This window comes from Orbicella franksi, chromosome 1, assembly GCF_964199315.1.
Source record: "Orbicella franksi chromosome 1, jaOrbFran1.1, whole genome shotgun sequence".
NCBI classification, from domain to species: Eukaryota; Metazoa; Cnidaria; class Anthozoa; order Scleractinia; family Merulinidae; genus Orbicella; species Orbicella franksi.
Genome location: NC_138145.1, coordinates 25,307,393 through 25,334,654, shown reverse-complemented (window position 1 = coordinate 25,334,654; position 27,262 = coordinate 25,307,393). Strand labels below are relative to the sequence as shown.

Here is a 27,262-nt window from a genome sequence, read left to right as displayed (position 1 = left end):
TGGCAATGAAATGCTCACACGAAACGAAGATTAAAGGCGAACTAATCAAATCGGCAGACCACTCAACAAACAAACAGTAACCCAATCAGTGATAACCTCTTCTCCTGGCTTAATCTAGAAGTGCTTCCTTTGTACAACAGCTGTTAAAAGAAGAAACGTCGATTGAAATTTTCAAAAATGTCACTTTTGGTACTCAACTCACTACGATGATGTAGGACAGACTAAAATAATCACAAATCCCAGACGAATTAAAAACAACAATAGCGGATCATGATGATGGCAGATAGCTAAGATAAGTAAGATACCGAGATTTCACTGGTATAATGTAGATGAAAGATTTATTACGTTTTGTGCTGATAAGCGTACTTCAATCAATTAACCACGACAAATATTTGGGCTTTTGCGGTGTCGCAGTCCGACCCCTTTTCCCGTGTCCAATACTATCTCTTACACGATTGCAGCAATGTGTGGGGGTGAAAAGGAGATGAGGGCAAAACTTTGCAAACAGAGCTTTTTGGCTACATTCTACTCTAAAGTACAATCTTGGGATTTTGCAAGACTCCAACACGTGTCGTGAGTCTGCGATTATCGGTCAGTAGTAACGCTCAGTAACGACCTTAATGTTGTATAAGTTTTGATTGAGAACAGATTCGGAGCAATTTCACCATCTTGAAGAAATCAATTTGTATATTAGGCAGTAAAAGATATTTAGTCAGTAAGAAAATCCCGTCAAAGCACTTTCACACAAGACAGCGCTTATAATATTCACGTAGATGAGTTCGTACTCTCAAGTTTCTCGGCTGACCTTGGCGTAATATCCTTTTGATTAAGCACGTAGCAAGCCAACAGTTATTTGGAAATCTTACTCAATTTCCAAGTAAAAAAATAACAGCAACAACAACGACAAAAAAGTGTAAACGCACATCTACGAATTTCAGGGCCTGCCCTAATCCGCATTACCTCAATAAAATTACTTTAATATCTTGTTTTGGCTGAGTTACTCTACATCCCTAAAAATCTCCAAATTACTCAATTTTTAAACACAAATCTCCAAATTCCCATTTTGTTTTAGAATTCTCATAGAACACAAGATTTAGAAGTAAAACTGTATGAAAACGGTCTGATCTGATCTCTGTTGAGTGGTCACTTATCAAGAATCAGGAAACTTCACCCCTCCGTTACTTTTAACAGTCTCGTGGTAAGCGTTTACACCGAAGTCCCAGCAAGCGTATCTTATTTATTGCTATATCTTAAATGGTCACACTTTGAAACCTGTATTTTTAATAAAAGGATTTCACTAAAAATCACTACACACGAAAGAATGGAAATTCCTAAAAGTTAACGGTGAAAGAGCTGTCCCGGCAACCGGGGTACATTCGGTGAGATATGGCGAACGGCTTCCAGGTTCTTGACTATATTTTACCCTATGAGAAATGAGACCGAACATCTTAAGAAAGATTGCGCGGTTCAAAAGTAATCGCACGTTTTTCAAAATCGCCAAGTAAGTCAGTAAAAAGTTAAAAGATCACTGGACAGCTCCTGTAATTTCGACACTGCAATAGTTACATCAGTTGAATCTTAATAAGTAATCGTAAACATGAATTCGTGCGCAACTGCATGCTCAAATGCTGGGCATATCCAGTTTCTGAGGTATCCCCGAAGCTAATATCTAATTTCATCCTGTTAATGGACCCTTGTACATGTGAGAGGCATTTAAAAAATATCTATGTCAAGAATCTTTACAAAGAAAAAGGTTTTCCACTTTGTTACTTCTAATATATCAAGGAGCCGTTTGAATTCAATAAGGTTCTACTTATAAAACAACAGCACAAACTAATTGAAACCAAGTTGGAATATTCTAAAACCTGATAAACTCTTAACTTTCTATAACACAACTAGTCTATGAATAATGAGTCTTACCTTTATACAATTGTTAAGGTCTAAAAACGTATTTTTATGTTAAAGAATCGTAAATTGATTCTTTCTGGGCCCTACGGTCCCTCTCTGTTTGTGGATCTTCCTCAAGTACGCCGTTATGAGTAAGTTTTAAGATGTCGTAAATGTCTAACGCTTCCCCTGGTGAATGAAAAGACACAAAAGAAAAATTTAACAGATATCACGGGAGTGGGGCCGGATAAAGTCCAACACTATGCAAGGCCTAGTCACCCCAAACAGGGGGAGACCTTAGTTTGCCTTGCATTCTATGATTTCTTTTAAATTAAATGATATTAAACTTTAAGTGCCAAATGTATTTAGCACTCTTGTGCTAATTGGGGATACCGTAAATAAATAAACAAGTATTGCAAATAGAACATAAACTATTAAGAATCCCAACTGGTTGGAGGCTGACCAGTTGGCTATTTACACAACGCGGTCGAGGAGTTGAACTCGGGACTACCGAGAACAAATCCAGATAGCGGTCACTTTCTTCCCCTCTCGTTCGTGCCAGAATTCCTTCTCCTTGATTAAAACGTTTTAACTTTACTGAGGGAATCGTTCGGGACTATTCTGGCAAGTTACTTTCATGGGGATTAGGAAAAGCAATGCACAAGGCATACCAATTTTAAAAAGAATGGATATTCTGCAAACCAGAAGCATAAGCTTCTGTACAAAACGCAATATGCTTCACTGAATATTGAAGGAGTTCTGAGCAAGGAGGACGAATTGCAGACTGTAACCCCTCATCAAATTCGGAAACCTTTTCGAATATTTTCGGTTAGCTTCGGCATCTTAATCTTGAGGTGTCCTAGGTATAAAACGCACACCCCCTCTACCCCCTGAAATAAGCTACAACCGAAGCGTGATTACTGGCACGTCAAGTTGAGTCCCCTTTAGGGAGGGGAGGTGCCAGTGACATCAAACTTTCCATGGGGTCCAAGTCTTACACAATAGAATTCTAACTGTGTACACTTGTCTTTTGAGAATGTTTACCTAAACCACGTTATCAATTCCCCCAAAAAAACACAGCAGGATGCCGTTATGTTGATTAAACAACCCTTGTCATGCAACACTTCATATCAATTATTTAATTGTGTATATGTTGAACGTAAAAGTAACGAAAATCATCAGTTATGGAATACTGCCTTGATGTAAAACCATTTTCTCACAACTAACAGAAACGAAATGCATGGGACTGACTGAGGAGACTTCGTCAATAATAAACAGAAACAATTAGCACTTTCAAACAGTCCTGCTGTGTTTTACTTTTCGTATTGTATCATGAAACAAAAGTGCATCAATGGTTTCCCTTTGACATACAGACAAGACATTTGGATTATTTCAAACATTTTCTCATCGAATTGCTTTTGTATGTTTTAGTGATACACGAAACATTTAACCACACGTTAATCTGCACCGATAAATTTCTGCAAACACTGCAACTTATTACTTACTGCACTAAAATTTGCTTGTTATGTTATCAAGTGTATTAGTACTTTGTAGCTCGTACGGGTTTGTTGTGCATTAAGAGTAAAGAGAAATTAGGGTTTAGTCAGTTCAAGTTCATTGAACTGACTGAAAGCACACTACTTTTTTACTGCGAAACACGAGCAATACTTCGCCAGTTGACAAACTAACGAGGGTATGCTATCATTTCCACGATGAAATAGTTACTATTTATTGTTTGAGAGAACTCTTTAAACTCAGTTATAAAAGTCGCCCAATACACGAGGTATGAATGCCGAGTAAACAAACTCCCGGGATTAGCAATCGTTTCAACGATAAAATGGCTACTACTTATTGTTTGCTGTGAAAATAACGAAAATCTACAAAAGAGAGACCTTACTACTACTACCAAGACAAAGTTGACAACTTTTTAAAATCAGCTATCTATAAAACTTGCTCAACATGGTTGATTTGTTTTTTTTCATTATATTTCTTCACACACCTTGCGCTATTCCTTGCCCCTTGTGGAGTCCCAGTGGGTTGGATGGAGTTTTACAGTCAAGCGTCACTTCTTTACGCAGCACTGTGTCTATATCAACAGCACTGAAGAATGCCACGGACTGGAAGGAAATAAAACACGCGCGGGGTAAATAAAGGTCAAGATGAGGTTAATTGAAAACCCGACTTGTAGTCAGTGAAAGAATATGTCGGACGTCAACGGAACTGCAACTGAGCAAGCCTCAACGGAAGCACGTAAGGTTACCATAGCAACCTCATGCTAACCGAGAAAAACAACTTTAAAAGAATTTACGGATAATTTACCAGGGGGTGGTTCTTTTAGTATTATAACTTTGATTCCAGTGCGTGGAAGAAATATTATTCCCCTTTGATATAACTTATTATCACTCAGAGGTAACGTCATGATAACTGTCCGCATTCTGGAAAAAAAAACTATGGCACTGCTAGTTCTATTCTCTCGTAAAGCAATGATCTTATCCAACACATGACACAGATAATAGTGGTCTGAATTGTTGTACCGGAACGAGAAAACGTACCGGTCTGCCTTATATATGAAAATTTCACTGTCAGATCACAAAGAGAACCTGAAAATCCAGAAATATGGCTGGACCAAATGGTTCGAAAACTTTTTGGAAATTCTTTCACTAACTTATGGATTCTTTCGGTTGGAACGGGACGTCGGAAGTTTCCGTTCCACTTCCACGTTTCCCTATAGATTTTCTCTTGCGTCTAGTCCCCTTTGAGGGCAACCGCGCTGTCTTCTGATGCGATGATGACGCTAAAGGCCATTTCCGAGTTACCATGTGCCTCAGTTTCAAAACGAGTCCTCCTGCGAAACCTTTCGCATGAAAATGAATTTGATTTGTATGAAAACGAACTATGAACATTTAAGATAAACATTTTCAGCATTTTCACATGAATGGTTTCGCACGAAGGCCCGTTTTGAAACTGTAACTCGGAAATGACCTACTGAATGCGCCATCTTTCTCAGTTCGTCGGCTAACTCTGAAAAAACCGTCTCTTCCAGTATCTCCAGGAAACCACTATAAACTGAACTCATTTCGATATGAAGGCCACGAAGTACAAACATTTTCAAATCACAAATCAACTGTGTTATATTATTCATCGTTACCTGTGGTAAGTCGCTCATTCCCAGTTTGTGCGCGAACATTGCCCTAGTGAGGAGATTGGTAATTTGTAGTGCCAGAGCCGCGCGGTACTTGTCCTTGCTTGACACCAGGTAGCGAACCTGATAGGGATTTAACGGAAAAAGGACAGGACTGTTACTGTGCGGTTAATGCATATTCTTGAACTGGTTACCTTAATATGTGTTTTCTTTGAAAAGCTATTTGACACAGAAGATGGCGAGCTGATAACTACAGTGTACTTAACCATAGGCCCTTTGCAGGATCCAGTCACATGGTACGGAATTAATTACGCTGGCACGCAAGTTACGCAGTGGGACTTCCAAAACAAAGGAACTCGCACCGGTCCAGCCCGACTTTCCTTTGTTTTGGAAGTCCCACTGTGTGACTTGCGTTCCAGCGTAATTAATTCAGTACCATGTGACCGGATCCTGCAAAGGGCCTATTATCAACTTGAAGTTGTTACGGGTTAATTAAAGGAGCTACGTTACGGTTTGCGCATCTTGAGCAGTTTAGCCTAAATTTTTCAAGTTCGTTGAAAATGTTTTTCAAGTTTCCACCCGTCATAACAGCTCGTTTCTTCTGACTGAACCCACCGTATCGATTGACGCTTAAAAACGTACCTGAGTTTGCTTACCTCGTCGTGTATGCTGATGCAAAAACGTCCGTCAATATTGTACTTGGTGAAAAGCCACTTCATGCAAACTAGCATGAGGTGTAGATAGTCCACAGCAGAGCTCTGAACAACCCAGTTAACCCGACTTGTCATGAACTGGAAACGAGAAGATGACTGGATATCAAAATTGTAAGAAGAAATGTAGGAACTGTCACCAACTTGATTTAATTAAGGAAAATGTCCAAACATGTCCCATGCCAGAATTTTGCTGTGTGTCTGCCTGCCTGTCTACGGTCTGTCTGTCTGTCTGTCTGTCTGTCTTTCTGCCTGCCTGCCAGTCTGCCTGCCCGTTGCCTGACCGCCTGTTTGTTTGTCTGTCTATTTGCCTGTCTATCTGTCTGTCTGCCTGCTTACCTGATCGCCTGCCTGTCAGCCTGACTGCTTGTCTTTCTGTCCTTTGGTCTTTCTGTCTGTCAGTTGGTCTGTCGATTTGATAGTCTGTCAGTCGGTCTGCCGGTCGGTCAGTTAAGCAGTCTGTCTGTCGGTCGGTCAAGCAGTCTGTCAGTCTGTCTGTCTGCCTGTCTGTCGGTCCTTCGGTCTGTCTGTCTGTCTGTCTGTCTGTCTGTAAGTTTGTCTATCTATTTCAGCTGGGTTCTCTTATCCTCTACTGTGTGTTCATCTGTCTTATTTTTTAACTCACCTCACTGCCCACAGCTGATGGTTCCAGTGATCTGCTGATCCTGCAATCCAGTACAGGAGTTCTCGGCTCCTCTGATTGAGCAATACTCTCGAGCTTATTAAACATCTCAGACTCACTATAAATATTACAACAGCACAAGCGATCAAAACAGAAAACTTCCATGATAATTTGTTCCAGAAGTCTTTTCTTACACGAGTAAATCAGTTACCTACTCAGTCTCTTTTAATCAAAGAATAGAAGGTGGATACTTTGATCTAGAATGTTCGGTTTTAAATATCACACCAGCTTTTCACTTGCTACAAAAATACAGTGGCCGCTAAATAAGAAGCATACAGTTTACAAGGATTACAAAAACAAACTCGATGAAATAAGCGAGCTTGTCTCACGTTCGCCATTATTGTCACTTTACCTTCCTCCACACCACCTTCGGCCACTGTCGATACTGTTGGTAGAACTGAAAAACACCAAAAATATAATACACTTCAACTTCTTTATAAAAATCTGCTTTCCCTGTCCCCCGCCTGTGTCTGTTTTTTTTGTTGTTGTTGTTTAACTGTTAGTTGGGGACAACGAACCTTTGAAACTAAAAGCTGCATACACTTGTCGATTTGAAGCAAATTGAACACGTATTGAATGGTTGAAAATACATAGCTGGATGTCACGGTAACATAATATTTTAACTGAACAACTGAGACAAAACAGTGCAGCCAAGACTTACCACGCATTTGACCGATACAATACAACATCAATTTAACAACCACAAGAGACTCACCGTTTTCTCCGCGATGTTTTCCTCAGCAACTGGTAATACACTTTGGCAAAAACGCATCCATTTTCGTCGATGTCTTCAGAGAAGCCATGTTTTTCTGCCACAGATTTTCCATAATCGGTCAGAAGAAACCTTCAAAATATATACAGACAACGGCCACTGTGAAATGACAGTGTACGTCAAGCTAATATTTATCTATGGAGATAGCAAAAAACCGTGCACAGAAACTGGCAAGTCGTCTAGTTAGCGAAACAGACTAACAATGCTAACGATGCTAATTTGAGTCAAGAATTACCACAGGAATTAAACAGAGGAACGGAGAAATTTGTGCAAACAAACTCATTTAAGGTGATTCCCTAGTAAAAGAACCCGCCATAGATTTCCGATGAAACTTGGTATGCTGTTGGAGGTGAAGCCGGGTCGGAAAATAAATCATAGTCCCAGGCAACTACTTGACAAGGCTATGTCATGATTTCCGAATCTTGAACTTTTAGCCTAATTCGTTCAAGTTCGTCATTCGCAATCCCTCTTAATCTTTCTCCATCCTTGACTATCCTCCCCCCTCTTTGATTTATTCATACCACTATTATGTGTTTTCTACTTCATTGACCTGGAGGTCCCTGCAGGTTCAAATTCTCCACCCTGTCGCTATTTGGATTTGTTCTCGGTAGTCCCGAGTTCAACTACTCGACCGTGTTGTGTAAATAGCCAACTAACTGGCCAACCTCACACCAATTGGGACTCTTAACAGTTTATGTTCTGTTTGAAATATTTGTTTATTCATTTACAGTGTCCCCATATCGCAATTTGCACAACAGTACTAAATACATTTGACACTCAAATAAAGTTATTTTTTTTATTTTTGTCTTATTTTGTTTTGAGGTTTATTTCAACTTAAAGGCAATTTGTCTGTTGCAAAAATGGCTTTCAATAAAGTTTGTGTCATAGCTCCCTTAACCAAACCCCTTGCTGTCTTACTTGGCCACTCCCTTGGTGTTAGCGTACAGCGTTTCTGCTTTCTGCTTGGCTTCGCCCTCCGTCAGGCGGTGATTGAACTGTAGAAGCAGTTTCTCTGCGTACTTCTGCCCCGCTCCATAAATACGGCCATAGTTGAAAATCTGGGACAAAAAAGACAGAGAATGATTGAAGAGACCGGAAAAGAAAGATTACGTAGCAACTCAAATAACAGCTGAAAGAGAAAACAACACCACCAACCGACAGACATAGCACTACAAAGATCCGTGTAACTTCGTTGATTAGTCGTGGCATGGCTGTTGCCAAGCAACAACCAATCAGCTCTCAGAGACACTTCGCGGATCTCTGTAGAGTTACGTCACTAGTCTGGGATTTGTCGTGCCCAGTCACAGATGTCTTTCAAGCAGAGGATAAATTGAATGCACAAATTATCGGTGAAAAGCAATTTTAGTTCACAATCATAACATATATTGAGACATATCGAGCCAATACTAACGTGAAGACAACACGCTATACTACCTGGCAACCTGAATGACTGACTGACGGAAGAACGGAACAGAAATAGACGAATGGACAGACTCACGGACCCAATGACCGACAGATCGACGGACTGACTGACAGACAGACTGACGCACGGACGGACGGACAAAGAGACAGACGGACGGACGGACTGCCTAACGGATAGACGGACTGACGGACGGACCGACTGATTGAGCGACTGACTTCTTCGCTTCACCTTCAAATCATAATACTCTCACCTTCGCGTGGTCTCGACTTATTCCAATAGTGTGAGCAGTCTTGCTGTGAAGGTCTGTACCTTCTGACTTCTTACCCTGCAATGTCATCCAGCCAAACGCTGTACTACCTGCATAACAACCATCCAAAGTCCATCAGGGTGCGTAAACTAAGCGTTTCACGACGGTTTTTAGCTTGCAGTCTACCTACCTAAAACTCATTGTCTTCGCCCCGATGAAACATGCGTGTAAAAGGGGGCGGAGGGGAAGCAATTTTCCAAACCCTACTTTTTAAAAAGAAACCTCAATTGAGAAGATAAAATAAACCCAAAACGGCTCTTGCTCTCTCAGTAGTGACAAAGTCAGTATTGTGTTTACCAAGCTAAAGGTGAGAAATGTTCACCAGCGGAAAATAGTGTCACTTTGTATAATTACCTAGAGAGGTTCTGTATTTCGCACACACTTTAACTGACGTCTCTTTAAACGATGATAAAGAGATGTAATTTGTTTACATCTATCTTTAATTGTTTGCAAGGCTTTCCTGGCTTAAAAGTTTAACGAGAACCGTCCAGCAACGAAAAACACGCGGAATGATTTGACATCCGAAGCCGAGCTGTAAAATTCCCCGGCCACCCCGAACTCACTCTGAGGGAGACTGCTGGCCAGCAATCTTGTTTCGCGTTGAACTTATCCTAAATTACATTTAGCCACATTTAAAAATAATTTCTCTACTGTCTTTACACGATGCGCTCCAGAAATTCATAGCACAACAGTAGGAAGTAGTACCTTTGCCTCCGAGCAAGTCTAATGAGCTTTTGATATAGATCAAGTTAAAATGGCTCACCATGAATCCCTGCAAAATGAGCATCTCCTAAAATAGCAGCAATCCAGAGCTCCTGGCTGTCTACATCAGCCCCTACTAAACAGTAGCCTGGAGGAGCCCGCACCATGGCCTTCAGCTCTGAGCCAACACGATCCTCCTAAAGACAAAATCATAAAATTACCACATCATAGACGTGACGGCCTTTGGATATCTGATTTTAATCAGGATTTAATTTCTACGTTTTCTCTTTAGTTTTAAACCCGATCGAGAAGATATATCAAACACCTAAGAGACAATTCTTCAAAAAATACTCTACTGCACGCTTTCAACCCTCCTTTCGATGTTTGGAAATGTGGTAAAACACGATCTCTCGTGTATCTTACATGAGTAGTAAGCTGGACTTCCGTAGAGTGTTACGTGTTTCACCTTTTGATGAGAAGAGAAAACATTGATTGCTGCCGAGGCTACGGAGAAGCCGTTATAATCGTTTTCATTGAGAAGCACGGATTACTGGCAGATGGCGTTGCGCCCACAGTATCAAGGGCAGCGTTGTTGCGTGTGGCATATGGTTGGTTTTGTCACGCAGCCCGTGCCCTCAGACTCACCGCAAGGTGTTGGTCTGTCAATATCTTCTGCTTCGATTGGGGCTTCGATTGCCATGTCGACTACAAGTTTATTCGCTTGTGGAAGTATTCACCAGTGTACGAACGTTGTATTCACGTGACGGGAGGAAGACAACATGCTTTTATGAGCTTATCGCCATTGTTATGTGACCAAGTCTTCACTCGGCAGCATTCAACTTGCTCTCAATTTAATTACTAGTTTCTATGCCTGTTGTTTTTATATATTTCATTTTTGGAAACCATCAGCACTCACTCTGGGATTACTGGCTGTCAGCCAAGTAGGTTCAACTGCTCTCCTTGTTACTGTCCCTGCTGTGATCACACGAGGCAAGATGGCGCCATACATGTTGTCAGCGCTGTACTTTTCAGATCTGCAATGGGAAACGTTTACGATGAAAACACCAATATTCCTAAGATAGAAGAAACTTTCACGAAATCAATGTGCCAATTTACTGAGCAACCGCAGTGCTTGTTCCTTACCCAGTTATTTCCGAGGGTAGGTCGTCCTTGTCAAACCAGACAGCCAGCTGTGATCTAAAGAGAGACAGAAATAAGTAAACACACTCTCTTATCAAGACAACCTGCAAGAAATGTGCCACATTTATGATTGAACACCCGGGGGGGGGGGGAAGGGGGGGGAAGGAGGCGAAGTACCCATCAGGAATTTTGAAAAGTGCCCATAAGAGGTATCAAGGTCCTGTTTTGTGGGCGTGGCTTGGAATTGTTTCACCCTTAAGAGGTACACAATGCTCAACAACATATCAACTGACATTGAATTTTTTTGGCTCAATACCCTAAAAGGTACCGCAAAAGCTCCAGCCGTGGACCTTTCTAGGCTGAACACCCTAAGAGGAATCAAACTTTTTTTTAACGCCTTAAGGTACAATGAGCAACCCTGTCCGTGTTATATGAAGTCTCCCCCGAGATGAACAATTCCCATTTTAAGTTTTACATGTAACTAAGTTGGGATGCTTATTGTCAGTCTCGTCAATCTAATTTCCCCGTATGCCTTATCCTTGATGCACTATTTCACCAACATTCCTTTCTTCGTTACCCTCATCATTCCAAAAATCTCTACAAATTGCATCACCTAACTCTCTTCTGTGCGTTCCTCCAGGAGGATATCATCTTGTTAATAATCAGGGTTTTGTGAGCACTGTGGTCTCCAGAGGACACCAGTGTTCCGTCCTCCATTTTGCTGATGTAGTCTTTAGCCAGCGGGTTTCCACAACGATAATTCTCACCATTCTGAAACAGCAAAAAAAATTTCTTCAGTTACTCGACTTGGGAAGGCCTAAATGTATTACGCGAGTTATTATATGACTGAGAAAATTACTTCGTTGTGATTAGCTGAGAGCAGGCCAATTTATCGTTAATTTTTAATTTCCACTGCAGTGCAAATTAACGCGCGCGCTTTTGTGATTTTCCCAGTCATACAATAAAAGAGTAATAATTTTGTATGAAGGCTTGGGAAATTAAGGATTTACACTACTAATGATATTTGAAAATTCTTTCAAATTGCAATTCTGAGAGAATTTTCAAATATCGCGAGTAGCGTAAATCCTTAATTGCATTCGCATTCATACGATTACCTATACAAATAGAATTGATGCGCAGTGCTTGAATGCAAGACGGTATCATAATTTGCAAACTCAGTACAAACTAACCTGTAAAGCTGGCGGTTTTCTCGTGCGATGACAAAATAATAGCCAGTTGTTTTGCCTTCGTGTCCCAGTGAAACCCTCCAGCTACAGTCTTAGGCACCGTCCACACTACATCTACGCCGGAGAAATTTGAAAACGCAGCTTCATTTCTACAGTTAGGCCTTCCGTCTACACTTCTCTGTCACGAAAACGGAGCTTTCCAAAAACGCTCTTCAAACGGAAGGAAGTAGAAACGCCGGCTTTGCGTTTTAGTGTGGACGGAAAACATTTTGAAAACGGTGTTTTTCAAAAACAATGATCTCACGATAATCATGTGATTTTCCAGACCGAGTTTTCCTCAAACACAAATCCAAAATGACTGGTGATTGTTGCGTTTTCAAATTTCTCCGGCGTAGCGTGGATGGGGTCTTAGTAAGTACTGGTAAGTTATCTCTAATTACCTTGTGTGGTATACGGAAGAACCATACTCCTGGAAGATTAACGTCATTGTAAGGTCCAACACCATGATAAAAATCAGGTCTGCTTTCTTCTCCTGAGGTCGCCCCTGAGGCCTTAACTCGAGGCTCTTTCTTCTTTGGGGCTGTTTCAGGTTCGTCTTCTATGGTCTCGGTCTTATCCGAGCCGCTAGAAGATTTCTTGGTTTGAGAAGATTTTCGCGGCCTCATCTCTTCCAGTTCTGAGCTCGTCCAAAGTTGATCTTCATCAAGGTTGTATACATCCATCTCATCATCGGCAAATTTAGAATCTGTTCCGTTTACCGCTTCACGATTTGCGTTCATACGGTGCTTCTTCCAAAGGTTTTCAAATGCGCTGAAAAGAAAGAGAAATATGTTCACAAAGTAAAAGAATTCCATGTAACCTCCTATCCAGTTCCTCTTTAGGCTCATCAGCATTCCCAAAGGTTAGGGAACAAACTGAAGCCTTAGAACCGACTGGCTCATAGCTGCCAGAGCTTATCCCGGTTTCTGTAGCATGAAGCGGCTTGGAGTATTTCCACTCCCCCTGGCCGGGATTGTAGTCCATGGCAGGTCACTCTCCCGCAATTTGTTAGGTTTCCCCAACAATTCGTTGGTACCCATTTATACTCCTGGGTGGAGAGAGGCACTGTGAGAGTTAAGTGTCTTGCCCAAGAACACAACATAATGTCCCCGGCCAGGGCTCGAACCCGGACCGCTCGCTCCGGGAACGAATGCACTGACCATGAGGCCACCGCACCTTCACATTCCGAAAGGTTACATGACTAAAAAAGGAAAAGGATTTGTACAACTTTAAAACTTTGCTTATCTAAGCTGATGGAACAGTGAGTTGATAACCCTGTGTCTCTGTCAGTTTCTTCTTCTAGCTAGCGGGTCACACTTAATCCACTTGAACCTGGCTTTAAACAACTGCAAGTAACAAGGCTGTTTCTGATTAATTCCTGCATGACTAAATGGTAACAATTGAATTTCGAATGAAAACCTGTAGTATGTGACTGAAGTCCCAGGGTGGATTTAGATGGGGGAGGGGAGATTGGGTGGCTAGCCACCCCAGTTTTGGAGTAGCACAAAAATTGAAAACAATTGTGAATATCATAGAAGAAATAATGGCAAATACTCTGGTCAGGTCCCTCATTGTAATTTCTACTTTGTGGCATTGCTTGTATTTCTGGTTTAGCAGTTTTCAATTAGGTTCCAATTCTCAAATTGCCACATTTTGGGGGCATGCCCCATTGTTTCTGCAACAAGCCACTCCTCTCCCCCTTGAAAATTCTTGCATCCATCCCTGGGTCCTTTTAGTTTAACAAGTTGGTCACTAGATACACATCTTGAGACTGTAGGTCTTGGTAAAAAAAATACTAAATATATCATTGTACCTTGTCGGGAATGTTGGTCCTTGTTCCTCTACTTCCACTTGGTCGTCCTCATTTTGAGGCAAACTGATTTGATTGGCTGTCAAATTGTCCATCCTGTCAGGCACAAGGTATCCCCAGCCATGTTTACGGGTGTAGTGCAGCGGGAAGCCATCCCATGTCATGCGCAAGAGCGAAGGTGCTACCTGACACTGTGCGCTAATGTTCACAGGCCCTTCTTTCCATTCTTCCTTGTCTGATGGTCCCATACATAGAGATCTGTACCAACTGACAACAGGACAAAACAACAGTATATGGATGACCAGGGTAACTGGTCTTGTAATCCAGAGGTTCCTGGTTAAAGCTCTTTAACAGTGCCTCTAGCCTACCAATAGCTGGATTTGTTCTTGTTAGACTGTCAGACACATGATCAAATCCATGGCCGTGCTATGCAAATAGGCTGGTTTCCCGGTAGCTTAGATTCTTAACTATGTTGGCTTGCTTCATATGTATGGCCCAGCAAGCTTGAAGCTTTAAACACAACCTACATAAAATAATAATGTTCCTTTTTGGCCCCACGAGTTAATTTTAATTTAAAAAGGCTATCCTATGTGAAACACTAAGTGTACAAGCATCTTGATACCTCATTTAGTGAATTCTCAGTTAGAGTCAGTCACTGGTTTTTGTGATACGTACTGCGCGAGCTATAAAGGAGACGATGTCACTTCTTACAACATGACGGGAACTACATACAAAATATCGCAAAGCATGATGGTTCACATGCTGATTATGTCACTGGAAGTGCATTTGAAGCACATATCATCACAGTTTTGGCCTGAAAAATGCTTAGTTAGTCATTTTCAGAACATTCTATGGAAAGGAGGTGTCTGTCATTTTAGAATGCTATTACTTCAAAATGAAAGTTCCTGCATTTCATGAGCAGGTTTTATTCTAAAAATGGAGACAGTTTCCCGTTGCACAACTCCTTTAATGACCCACTTACTTGGGATAACCCGGTAACTTCTGCCGTCTCTTGTACATCACATCTACAGCTGGTGGAATAGTTGCTAAGATATCAGAGGAGTTCTTCAAACCCTCAACAACCTCAATGTTATTGTCATCAATCATCTCATCTTCAAGAATGTCTGTGCTTAATCCACCTTTACTAGTTGCACCTGTCTCTGTTGAAGAAGCATCTGCATCCATCACTTTGCCACTGCTTGGCACGTTTTTAGTTTTCCTTTTCTTTTTTGGAGGTTTTGGCTTTTTAGTTCTTACATCTTGGACTGACCAGTCCATGTCCCAAAGCCAAGGGTCCTCTGCATACCTAAAAAATCATAGAGATATGTACAAGAGCTTCAACATGGTACTCACCTTATCCATTCTTTGTGGCTAGAACACCCAACTTTGGTACCAACGTGCTAAGTTGCATGGCTACAAGGGTTCACACACTTTAAATTTATAACTCTACTTTTGTGTGGTATGACAGGCTTTTTGTAGTAGCCTTATGGTGTGACTTAAATGCTTGGGTAGCCCTGTGATGGACTAGCATCCAGAAAAGAACACTCCTAAAGCTGGTTGCTTAAATGACATGAAAACTGATGTGTCAGTCTGACGGGCTACTAAGCTTGAATGATAACATACCTCTTCCTAACCTAATCGAGGTCTGTAATGTACAGAAAAAACAAAAAACCCTTATTAACTTGTAGAAGACCACATCAGTAAGACATTTGTTACTGACATCTCTACTGTGTGTCTGACAAGTTCAAGAAATCACTTCTAGTTATGCAGAATGGCTTTAAATTACTAAGCAAATGTATGTTGAAACCAAAAAAAGTCTTCAATTTAGGAGAAAATTCAATCAACTTGTTTGATATTTAGAATACAAGGACAGTGGCAGCTAAATGACGTCAACCAAAGATAACTTAGACCGAAGCTTCTAACACTTTTTGACTTATAACAGAAAAAAAGCCTTGGAAGCTCATCCAATAATAATATTATTATTTATAGCTACAGTAGCTATTTTGGAAGTTGGACAGGAGGAATGTTGCAAACCTTTTTCCATGAAGGTAGTTACACGTGTCATCAGCTAGTTTCATCAGTGAACACTTCATTTCCTTCTCCAGATCTTCATAGGTGTCATCAGCATCTCGTATGTAGTTTTCCCAGGAGCGATCAACTGGAAGATAGGCAGATCCCATTTCTAACATCCCCACAAAAGACACAGGGTGAGGAAATCTATCCAGGTATTTAGGCCACAGGGCCGCAAATACTTCCTGAGTTGCTGCAGTATCTTTTGCGCAGTACGTTACCAAATCCTGTTACAAAAGCCAGAGTAATACATCAACAAGACCAAGAGAAATACTCCTCCTGATAATTTTGAGTGCGCATGCATGCCCCTGCTATCTACATAAGAATCCAAAGGCTATTTAATAGACAGTATTTTTGCTAAAGCAGAGAGCTGTCAGGGACACTAATACACATAGCACTGTTTTGATGATTTTGTTATCAAAGTTACGTTACCATTTGCTAAGTATTTCAAAGATCTTCATAGGTATTTTTGCTTTCCATACACCTCAGCCACTAGATCAATTTAGCAATTCTCCCTCACCATTGCTGACGTCACTACGGACCACGTGAGATTGTGTGAGCAAGCTTGCTTTCAATGTGCGACATTGTTTGCCAGGACAAGATGTTAGTCGCGTCAAGAGTATTTTATCTTCTTTTATAGTGTTTTTAGATGAGAGCAATCTCCCAGCGCTGTTCTATTTGGTTAGTTTTCGGGTACAATTACCTGAATTAACGCTACTTGTACGGCTATTTGGAAGCTAACCGCTAATTTTTACGCTACTTCACAATCGAAGCTGTGTAATGGCGGGAAAAGATTCTGAGGGCAGGTTGCCCGTTGACGAGTCCCTCAAACATGTGGAGGAATCTCCTGAACTCAACCGTAACCCTGAATCGAGGGAAAAGGACAAGCCATTAAAAAAGGAGGCTGAAGTTTCTTGAGAGAAGAGGAAAACAGCTTCTCGAACCAGTTCTTGAAAGACAACATCCGTGGCGAGGAGCGACTTCATTGAAAGCATAAAGCCTCAATCTCCCAGAGTATGGTTGAGGGCTTTCAACACATATCAAAGTCATTGTCTTCGGACATTGCAGAGGTTATCTCGAACACTGGCAATCCATCTAAGCGTTCAGATGACGATCACTTATCTACAAGCGACTCGGAGGACGACCAAAGCCCTGCTCGAAAAGTCCCATGAGGCACGAGTGCCACGGACAAAGAGTCAGTTGACCTCTCTATAGATTCGCTCTTTCCTAAGGGTAGCGAAATGAGCAAGGACAGTGAGAAATCTGAGAAAACTGCTGAAAGTGATTTTTTAGGGTCCAGTGCTGCTGAATACCATCTTGATGAGGCATGTTCAAGTGATGTGGACCCAAAACTTGCCAAGACAATAAATAAAATGATCCGGACAAAGTTGTCGGATGATAAGTTGAAAGAAAAACGCTCAAACTGCAGCAGACCTGGGAACTGTGAAAATGTAACAGGGACTAAAGTCAACCCTGAAGTCTGGTCTAAAATTAGGTCAGGCATGAGGAGTCGAGACCTGAAGCTCCAAAGACTCCAAAACATAATTCAGAAAGCAATGATCCCACTGGTCAAACTTGCAGATCAGTGTATGAAACGTGAAATTTCAACCTTGAAATTGTCAGATGAAAACGTTGCTCGAACCTTACTGGATGTCATTGCCTTGTTGGGCCATGCAAATTGTGAGCTCATTCAGAGACGACGAGACATGATCAGACCTGATCTGAACAATCAGTATCAGCAAATTTGTGCTGAACATGTTGGCTTTACTGATTTGTTGTTTGGGAATGACCTTCCAAAACAAATACAGGACATAAGTGCCACCAACAGGGTTGGGCAAAAGCTACAAAGCAGTACCAAGGCCAACGATAACCACCAACGCAAATCTCACTTTTCAAAAAACGGCCAAACTCACCAACCCCACCCCAACAACCGGGGAAAACACTGGCAAAAGCCACTCACTCCATTCCGCAAATGGCAGGAGAAGGTGGAGCAAAAACAGTAGCAATCCACAGTGTGTCGGTGAGTAAAGACTGTAAATTAGTGGATTTAAAAACCCAACCTGGGATATTTAAAGCTGGAAGGGTTAAAGGGTATTTGTTAAACTGGGGCAAACTTACAACAGACCCACATATTTTAAATGTGGTCAAAGGATGCAAAATTGATTCTGCCCAGCTCCCTCACCAGAGGCAGCCACCTTGCCAACACAAACTTAGTGACAAAGAAGCTGAGACAATCAGTGCTGAGATTGGAAAATTAGTCCTTAAAGGTGTTCTCTTAAAATCTTCACACAAGGAAGGTGAATTCCTATCCACTGTCTTTTTGAGGCCTAAAAAAGATGGAACTCATCGGATGATCCTCAACTTGAAAAAGTTGAATAAATTTGTGGCATACCATCATTTTAAGATGGAGTCATTAAAACATGTTATTAGCATGATCAGGCCAAACTGTTTCTTAGCATCTGTGGATCTCAAAGATGCATATTAATCAGTACCTATCCACCAAGATCATGAAAAATATCTAAAATTTGAGTGGAAAGGCCAGCTCTACCAGTTCACTTGCTTACCTAATGGTTTAGCTTGTGCCCCTCGATTATTTATGAAGTTACTCAAACCTGCTTATGGCACACTCAGGAAACAGGGTTTTCAGTCAGTTGGCTATATTGATGACTCCTATTTACCGGGTATCACCAAGCCTGAATGTGAGAATAATGTTCAAGCCACCACTAAATTGCTTGATACTCTGGGCCTTTATGTTCACTCACACAAATCAATCTTAGAGCCATTACAGGTTCTAGAGTTTCTAGCTTTTGTCTTAAATTCTGTGACCATGACTGTCACTTTGTCTCATGCCAAGGCAGAAAATATCAAGCACGTTTGCAAAGATCTTTTGACCAGAACACAACCTACCATCAGGGAAGTGGCAGTTGTCATAGGCAAAGTTGTGGCCAGTTGCCCTGGGGTTGCTATGGGACCCCTGTTCTAAAGGCACCTAGAAAATGACAAAACTGCAGCTAATTTTGATGAAAGCATGCTACTGTCACCTACTGCAGTGTTAGATCTACAGTGGTGGGTTGAGAACATTGAAAATGTCTCTAACCCATTTCACAAGGTCATCTGTCTTGCACTCTTTATACAGATGCATCCTTATAGGGATGGGGAGCAGTTTTTCAGGGATGATCATCAGGAGGCCGCTGGGCACCTGATGAAGCTCACCAGCATATTAATTGCTTTGAATTAAAAGCAGCTTACCTGGGATTACAGTCCTTCTGTACAACCTTGTCTCATACCCATGTGAGAATTTTTGTTGATAACACCACAGCAGTTTCTTACATCAATAATATGGGTGGCACTCATTCACTTAAATGTAATCACATTGCTAGAACCATTTGGATGTGGTGCATTGCACGGGATATTTCGCTATCTGCCACACATTTGCCAGGAAAGTGTAATACTGCAGCTGATAAAGCCTTCAGAATTTTTCATGACCATACAGAATGGAAGCTTGATTCCAACAGTTATGTGTCAATCACACAAGCCCTGGGGGGCCCATCTATTGATCTATTTGCATCCAGGCTTAATTTTCAGACTAAGCCCTACATAGCTTGGCATCCTGACCCTGGTGCATTTGCTTTAGATGCTTTTTCTGTTGACTGGGGGGAACACTATTTTTATGCTTTCCCTCCCTTTAATCTCATTGACAGGGTTCTGCAGAAGGTGGAAGCCAACCAAGGCTCCGGGATACTTATTGTGCCACAGTGGACAACACAGCCATGGTTTCCAGTTTTGATGCACCTCCTTGTTCAGGAACCTTTCATTCTTCCTCAAGGAAAGAAAGTACTCCAGCTGCCATACAACCCCAATGCCATTCACCCACTCCACCACAAGTTGACTCTGATGACTTGTAAATAGTCAGGATGTCTTTACAAAGTCAAAGACTTTCAGAGCAAGCTATTGGCATTGTCATGTCATCATGGTGAGAATCAACAAAGAAACAGTACAGGACCTACCTTGTGAAATGGTATAAGTTTTCAACTAAATGGTCTTGTGATCCCTTGCAACCAACTGTAACTGATGTTATTGAATTTTTGACTGAATTTTTTCATTCTGGCATTGGATATAGCTGCTTGAACACAGCTCAGAGTTCATTGTCAGCTGTCATTGTATTTCCTGACAATACACCTTCTGGTAGCCATCCCTTAGTGGTAAGATTCATGAAAGGAGTATTTGAGAGGAGACCCTCTTTACCAAAGTACAAAAGTACTTGGGATGTTAATGTTGTGTTAGAATTTGTATGCAAATTTGAGCATGTTCAAAGATTATCATTGAAGGGGCTGTCTTGGAAGCTCACCATACTGTTAATGTTATTGTCAGGTCAGCGAATTCAAACTATACACCTGCTAGATATTAGGTACATGACCTTGACAGAGTCTAGTTGTTCATTTTCTATTTCTAAACCAGTGAAATAAACAAGACCTGGTACACATGTACATGACCTTGTTTTCCAGGCATATTTTAAGGATCCTGGACTATATATTGTAGAGTGTCTACAGGAGTATGTCATTCGTACAAAACCTCTTAGAGGTGAAGAAACTCAACTCCTCATAAGTTTTGTCAAGCCACATAAGGCAGTTTCAAAAGATACCATTGGAAGATGGGTCAAGTGTGTTTTAGCAAATGCTGGTATAGATACAAACCAGTTTGGAGCCCACAGCACTCGTTCAGCCTCAACTTCAGCTGCGAAGAGGTCTGGTTTGGACATGACAACTATCATGAAAGCTGCTGGATGGTCAAATGCATCTACTTTTGCTCGGTTTTATAACAGACCAATTGAACATAGTCCTGATGCTAATTTTGGTCAGGCAGTCTTATCTAGTGTGTAACAGTAAAGTTTGTATATAACTGCTGAGGTGTCATATTGTACTTTGACACGCCTACTGTTTTTACATTATACTTGTTGATTTGATATTGTTGTCTCGTAATCACCTTGCTTTGAAATCTCACATGGTCCCATAGTGACGCCAGCAATGGTGAGGGAGAATCAAAAATTAGACAAGCCTACCTGTAAGTGAAGTTTGATTGTGATTCTCCTGAGCCATTGCGTTGGAACGAAGGGATCACATGCCCACCCATTTAGGTGTTGACTGAGCCATTGACTCATTATTCCTACCCCCTTTTTGGGTCGGTGTTTACTCGACAATGTTAAAATGTGAAGGCAAGCTTGCTCACGCAATCTCACGTGATCCCTTCGTTCCTACGCAATGGCTCAGGAGAATCACAATCAAACTTCACTTACAGGTAAGCTTGTTTAATTTTTGATTATAATTATAATTATAATATTTTAGCCATAGAGCATTTACAACATATAGGTCATCAAACAGTGTGCAACACCCAATTGAGATCACACACACTATACCTGAAAGTTTTCCCGCACATCATCAAGTGTTCCATCAACAAATATTTTCACCAGTGATTTGTCTAATTCATCACCACCACAATACAAGTGGTGAAGGTTTACAAGTTTGTTGCCAGAACCAATCAGCATCCAGGGTACTTTTCCAATGCGTCCAGCATTAGCTGATTCCCAAAGGCTGCGCTGAAGACTTGTGAAGCCTGAGATACACATGTGGAGACTCAGAGTGTCCAGGAAATATGTTTTAGGTCCCTAAAGATGAAAATGCAAACTGTCAGTTTTAACACAAGACAAACTAAGACACTAATAAAAAGTGCATGTTTTCTATTAGTAGGTGGTGATGCAATAAACAACTGTCTCCAAATCCATATTTCCTATTCTAATCCAGCACAAAAAAAATTCAAACAATAAGTTCAAAGTTACGACTTGAGGAGGTTAGGGGCCCAGACAAGAGTGCAGATTAGGGTCCAGTTATTGGGGTCAGACTTGGGTTACAAGATTAAGAGTCAAGTCCTGGATTGAGGTATACTTTAGTATAAAGGCCAAGGTTCCTTTTAAAGGTCCATGTTTTGAACTATCATTGACACAGGGGGTGCACTGAACCAAGTCATGGAAAAAGACAAGCTTTTATTTCAACAAGTTTCCTAACAAAACGAGTGAACATTTCTCACCTTTATATAACATTGCTCCTTTACGAAAGATCTGTCAAAACCAACAGAATGACCAATAACAAGCCTTTCTCTCCACTCAGCTGTTGTCCAGTCCTGGTTGTCTGTAAGCTCTAATGGAATGTATAACTTAGGAGTTGGTCTGACAAACCAATTGTAACTCTTGTCTTCGACAAGTCTTGGACTGACCCAACAGTACCTGGGTGAAGAAGATAATAAGAGGAGAAGTATAAAATGGATGTCTCCCAGAGTTACCCCTAAAGCTTCAATGAACACAGCATAGTTCTTAACTTTTAGTCCATCAGCATTACTAGTTGGTATAAGGTAATTTATTTGAATTGCCCTATTTTTGTCATTCACCCACACCCTCGGTTGAAGCAGTAATTCCTACTATATTTTCAAGACATTTTGACTGAAGCCTTGAGCTACTGTTACTCTTTTACTCTCAAACATTTACCAATCTATGGCACCATCAGGGAATGTAAAGAAAATATTCCACTGTGCATGATATAAAAGCAGTGTAGGTGACACAAATAATTAGAATATATAATAAGGACAATGATTTGTACAACTGTGGCAATAATAACACATTGAGGGACCACGTCCATGGGCTTATTATTCCAACACAACAGCCACATTCCACAATCTGTTAATTGGAGATCTTGTTTTCAAGCTGAATCCTGGCCCCACAGGTGAAAGAATACCTGTTATTGTTTCAATGCGCAGTGATTACCGACACATAGCACAATCGACAATGCCATCTCGTAATACCGGGAACTTAATAAACATCAATTGTTCTGCCGGATTATCCTTGAATGGATATTATAATCATCTAATGACATTATGCACATTCAATGCTCGTTCGGTTAAAAACAAGAGCGCTGTAATTTTGGACTATATATGTGATTGCAAAGCTGATCTTTTTGCGGTCACCGAGACTTGGCTGAGTGCGGACGATGTAGCTGTATGGGTGGAGTTGTGCCCCGACGGGTACAGGTTTATAGATCACCCCCGTCTTGGGCGTCCTGGCGGCGGAACGGGTCTAGTATATCGAGATTCATTGGGTGTTAAGAAAGTTGACACGGGTGAAAAGGAATCATTTGAATTCTCTGAGTGGACTGTTACGTCATCATCTTCGCACAATCTCCGTGTTGTTATCATCTACCGTCCGCCATACTCTGATGAACATAAAGTGTCAACCAATGTTTTCTTCACCGAGTTTTCGACTTATCTTGAATCCATTCTTCTGTCTAAGGAACAGCTACTGATTACCGGTGACTTTAACATCCATATTGATGCTGTTGATGATCCTGACTCTCTCAAACTGTTGGATCTCTTGGAGTCTGTTGGTCTATGGCAACACGTCTCCCAGCCAACTCATGTTCATGGACACACACTAGATCTTATTATCACCCAATGGTCTGACCAAATCATCCAGGATTCACCACAAACTGATCGTTTCATATCAGACCATGCATCACTTCTTTGCAAGCTACTTCAAGATAAACCAGCTGTGACAACTAAGAAGGTCACTTACAGGAGGCTCAAATCAGTGGACCTGGATTCACTCAAAGCTGACTTAGCTGCCTCTGGATTGTGCCAAGAACAATCCGATGAGTTAACTAATGTCACCCTGGATGGAGTTGATGCGCTTTTACGTAACTATAACAAAACTCTGTCCAGAATGACCAATTGTCATGCGCCGTTAAAAACAAAGACCTTGAGGGCTAGACCGAGGGTACCTTGGTACAACGCTGACATAGATGCCACTAAACGAATACGTCGGAAAGCTGAGTGAAGATGGAGAAAAACTAAATTGCTGTCAGACCTGATTATCTTTAAGTCTAAGAAAAATCATGTGACTCACCTCATGAATCAAGCTAGACGGGCATTTTATACCAACTTTATCAATGAGAACAGTGCCGATCAAGGAAGGCTATTTAGAGCTACCAAGAAACTCCTTCTCAGAAAGGATGAATATTATTATCTTTTCCTGACTATCATGACAAAACGGCCCTAGCCAATGACATCAACAGCTTTTTCGTTCGTAAGATCACCAGAATTCGTTCAGACATCGATGCCACTGTTGTGGATGATGGAGTACCCAGTCCACCTGAAGCAGAAGTTGTTCCAACATGTTTATCTTTAAGCGCCTTCCACCCTCTTACTGAGAATGATGTATGGGCTTTAATCCAGACGTCAGCTAAGAAGTCTTGTCTAACAGACCCCATGCCAACATCACTGGTTGTCGGTTGTCTTGATGTGCTCCTCCCCATCATCAGGCGCATAGTTAACTCATCGCTGTTCTCAGGCTACTTTCCTGGTGAATGGAAGGAAGCTCTTGTCAACCCCCTCCTAAAGAAGGCTGACCTTGATTCGGTGTTTAAAAACCTTCGACCTGTGAGTAATCTTCAATTCCTATCAAAATTGACAGAACACGCTGTATTTGACCAGACGTACAACCACATGATGGATCTTGGCCTGTATCCTCCACTCCAGTCTGCATATCGTAAATGTCATAGTACCGAGACCGCGCTCCTAAAAGTCCAGAATGATATACTAATGAATATGAACCGCCAGCACGTGACACTTCTAGTTCTTCTAGATCTCAGTGCGGCTTTCGACACGGTGGACCACAAAATCTTACTTCATCGTCTACAGTCGAGTTTTGGTATCACAGGAACGGCTCTGAAGTGGTTTAAATCTTACCTTTCTGACCGATCGCAAAGCGTCTTTTTAGACAGCTGTCTCTCTGAGAGTTCCAAGCTGCCACATGGGGTTCCTCAAGGCTCATGTCTGGGACCCCTGCTATTTACAATCTATTCTAGCAAGCTATTTGAGGTGATAAAGGATCATCTACCTGTTGCACATGCGTATGCAGATGACACGCAACTCTACTTGTCCTTCAAGCCCGACACCACATCAAGTCAATCTGATGCAATCGAAGCAATGGAACTCTGCATAAAGGCAATCAGAGTGTGGATGATTACTGACAAGTTAAAGCTAAACGACGACAAAACCGAATTCTTAATAATTGGTACACGACAACAGCTTAGCAAGGTGGACATCAAGAAGTTATCGGTGGGTGATGTGAGTGTTGCCCCTGTTGCTGTTGCAAGAAACCTCGGAACCTGGTTTGATACCAACCTTAGTCTAGTGACACACATTATGAAGACATGTAAAGCTGCTTTTTATCATCTGCATAACATTAGACGTATTAGAAAGTTTCTTACGGTTGAGTCTACCAAGGTGCTAGTGCATGCCTTCATAATGGGACGCATTGATTACTGCAACAGTCTTCTCCATGGTTTACCGACCACTCATATTAATAAGCTACAATGTGTGCAAAACGCAGCTGCTAGGCTAATTTGCTCGACTCCGCGTTTTAGTCGCATTACTCCTGTATTATATTCTTTACATTGGTTACCTGTCAGATTCAGAATTGTTTATAAGATTTTAATAATTACTTTTAAGGCCATACATGGCCAGGCACCAGACTATATTTGTAATCTTATTTGTGTTAAAAATCCCTCCCGGTATGGTCTACGCTCTAATTCTCAAGTTTTATTAGTACCACCATCCATGAAAATGAAGAGAACACTTGGTGACAGGGCATTTACTGCTGCTGCACCATCACTTTGGAACAAATTGCTATGTACAATAACAGAGGAGGACAATTTTAACCATTTTAAGTCCAAACTGAAGACATTTTTATTTAGAAAAGCGTTTGAATAGCTCTTGATGTTTTCTATACATTTTTACTAGATCCCCTGTTTTTAATATTTTAATTTTTAGCTCGTTACCTTAGCCTAATGTACATAATTATTGCAAATAATTAGTTTTAAATTAATCACACTATTCATAGCATATCGTTTAATTTATATTACTCATATGGTTTGTTAGGCGCATTTGATCATATTCACATGTTAATTTGCACCTTAGAAATATTAAATATTATTATTATTATTTATTATTATTATTTTATTAAAATCACTAATGAGTAGCAGCAAGAACAGAAGATCTATGCTGACCTTATCATTCATGAGCCATTAATTAGGGGCAGACCTTTTTAAAAGGACTATTAAATACTTTTAAATGACAGTTTTCCCTACCCTTTCCATACTTCAACCTGTGAAATTCCTATTTATCCTTTTATATACCTACAGCATTGAAAACGTACCCCTTTCAGACAGAAAGGGTTGATTGATGAGAGGGAGTACACCCCCTCCTGACAGTATGCCAAGACATACTTTGAAAACCACACCAAAGGTACTCTTGAGTAACCCACATAAAATGAAGCACAGGATGCCTGTTCATATACACTCTAGCACTGGATGTACTGGAAAAATATTATAAGCAGGCTAGAACTTGTTCTAATAATGATTTACCATGCTGTAGGAGAGGCAGCCACCGCAATCACAGGAAACGGTCCCTCATTCATGCAGACCTCAACATCAAAGATTAAGGCATCCTCTTGTGGGACATCCACAGGTGAAGTGACCAATCCCTCATCAGTATATACATACTTAGTCCACCCTGGAGAGTAACTCCACTCATCTGGCATAGCAGAGAGTGTCACATCTGCTAAAATCTGAGCTTTTTCAAAGTATGGTCTACTTTGCTCTTCTGCTATATTTCTGAAGTGCTCATCGATATTTGAACCAAGCAGAGGTGGAAGTTCGAAATCAACCTCAGGCAGAACCGTTCCACTCTTGTTCCACAAGTTATGCGCCTCCAAATGGTGTTGGCATTTTTTCACCATCTCTGAATCGTAGATTTCCATTTTACCATGGAATACTTGATCGTGTAATGAGCTAGAAAGCATCTGGATTTCAAGAGGATTGAACCTCTTGAGCTCCTCTTCTTCTGAGCTTGCAGTGGCCTTATCTGGAGTAAACGGCGTTGTTGAACATCGGTGGTTCGACAGACAAGGGACGTGAAGTCGCGTTGGATTTACTGTTCGAGCGTTGCGAAACACCGCTTCAAGAGCGCGATACATATTTTAAAGCGAAGATTAGTGTAAAGTATGCCTATTTAGTAGAGCATATATTGGGCAAAGCAGAAAAGACTGGCAAGAACATGGAGGAGACACTGCCTTGCCCTTGCCGCCATTGAAACAAATTCTCACTCACTAGGGGATGACTAGGTACTTGTTACATTGTCATAAAAATTATAAAAAAAGAGTATAAAAGAAGATCCGAATTTTTCGTACATGTAAAAATCTTGAAGATTTTTTAGTTTCTTTTTCAGCATTAAAACAGAGGAAATTCTAATATCGAATTTATTTCTTGCTATTTCTTTTCAGTTTTTTGT

At 41.0% G+C, this 27,262-nt stretch overlaps 1 protein-coding gene and 1 pseudogene across 1 annotated transcript; one reads left to right on the top strand and one right to left on the bottom strand.

The window, feature by feature from the left end:
* Positions 1-45: 45 nt before the first annotated feature.
* On the bottom strand, positions 46-27,061 carry LOC145498670 (DNA polymerase subunit gamma-1-like). Its single transcript, XM_081478589.1, has 21 exons — positions 26,338-27,061; positions 21,953-22,148; positions 21,285-21,533; positions 15,836-16,098; positions 14,784-15,107; positions 13,805-14,068; positions 12,393-12,762; positions 11,379-11,536; positions 10,769-10,822; positions 10,542-10,659; positions 9,687-9,822; positions 8,867-8,973; positions 8,112-8,251; positions 7,137-7,265; positions 6,774-6,818; positions 6,365-6,479; positions 5,686-5,820; positions 5,036-5,152; positions 3,887-4,004; positions 1,921-2,076; positions 46-140 (listed from the first exon to the last, which is right to left on the bottom strand). The coding sequence occupies exons 1-20, from the start codon at positions 26,946-26,948 to the stop codon at positions 1,955-1,957; spliced, it is 3,771 nt and encodes a 1,256-aa protein (XP_081334715.1). The 5' UTR covers positions 26,949-27,061; the 3' UTR covers positions 46-140; positions 1,921-1,954.
* LOC145499030 (uncharacterized) lies at positions 18,837-21,275 on the top strand (annotated as a pseudogene).
* Positions 27,062-27,262: the final 201 nt, after the last annotated feature.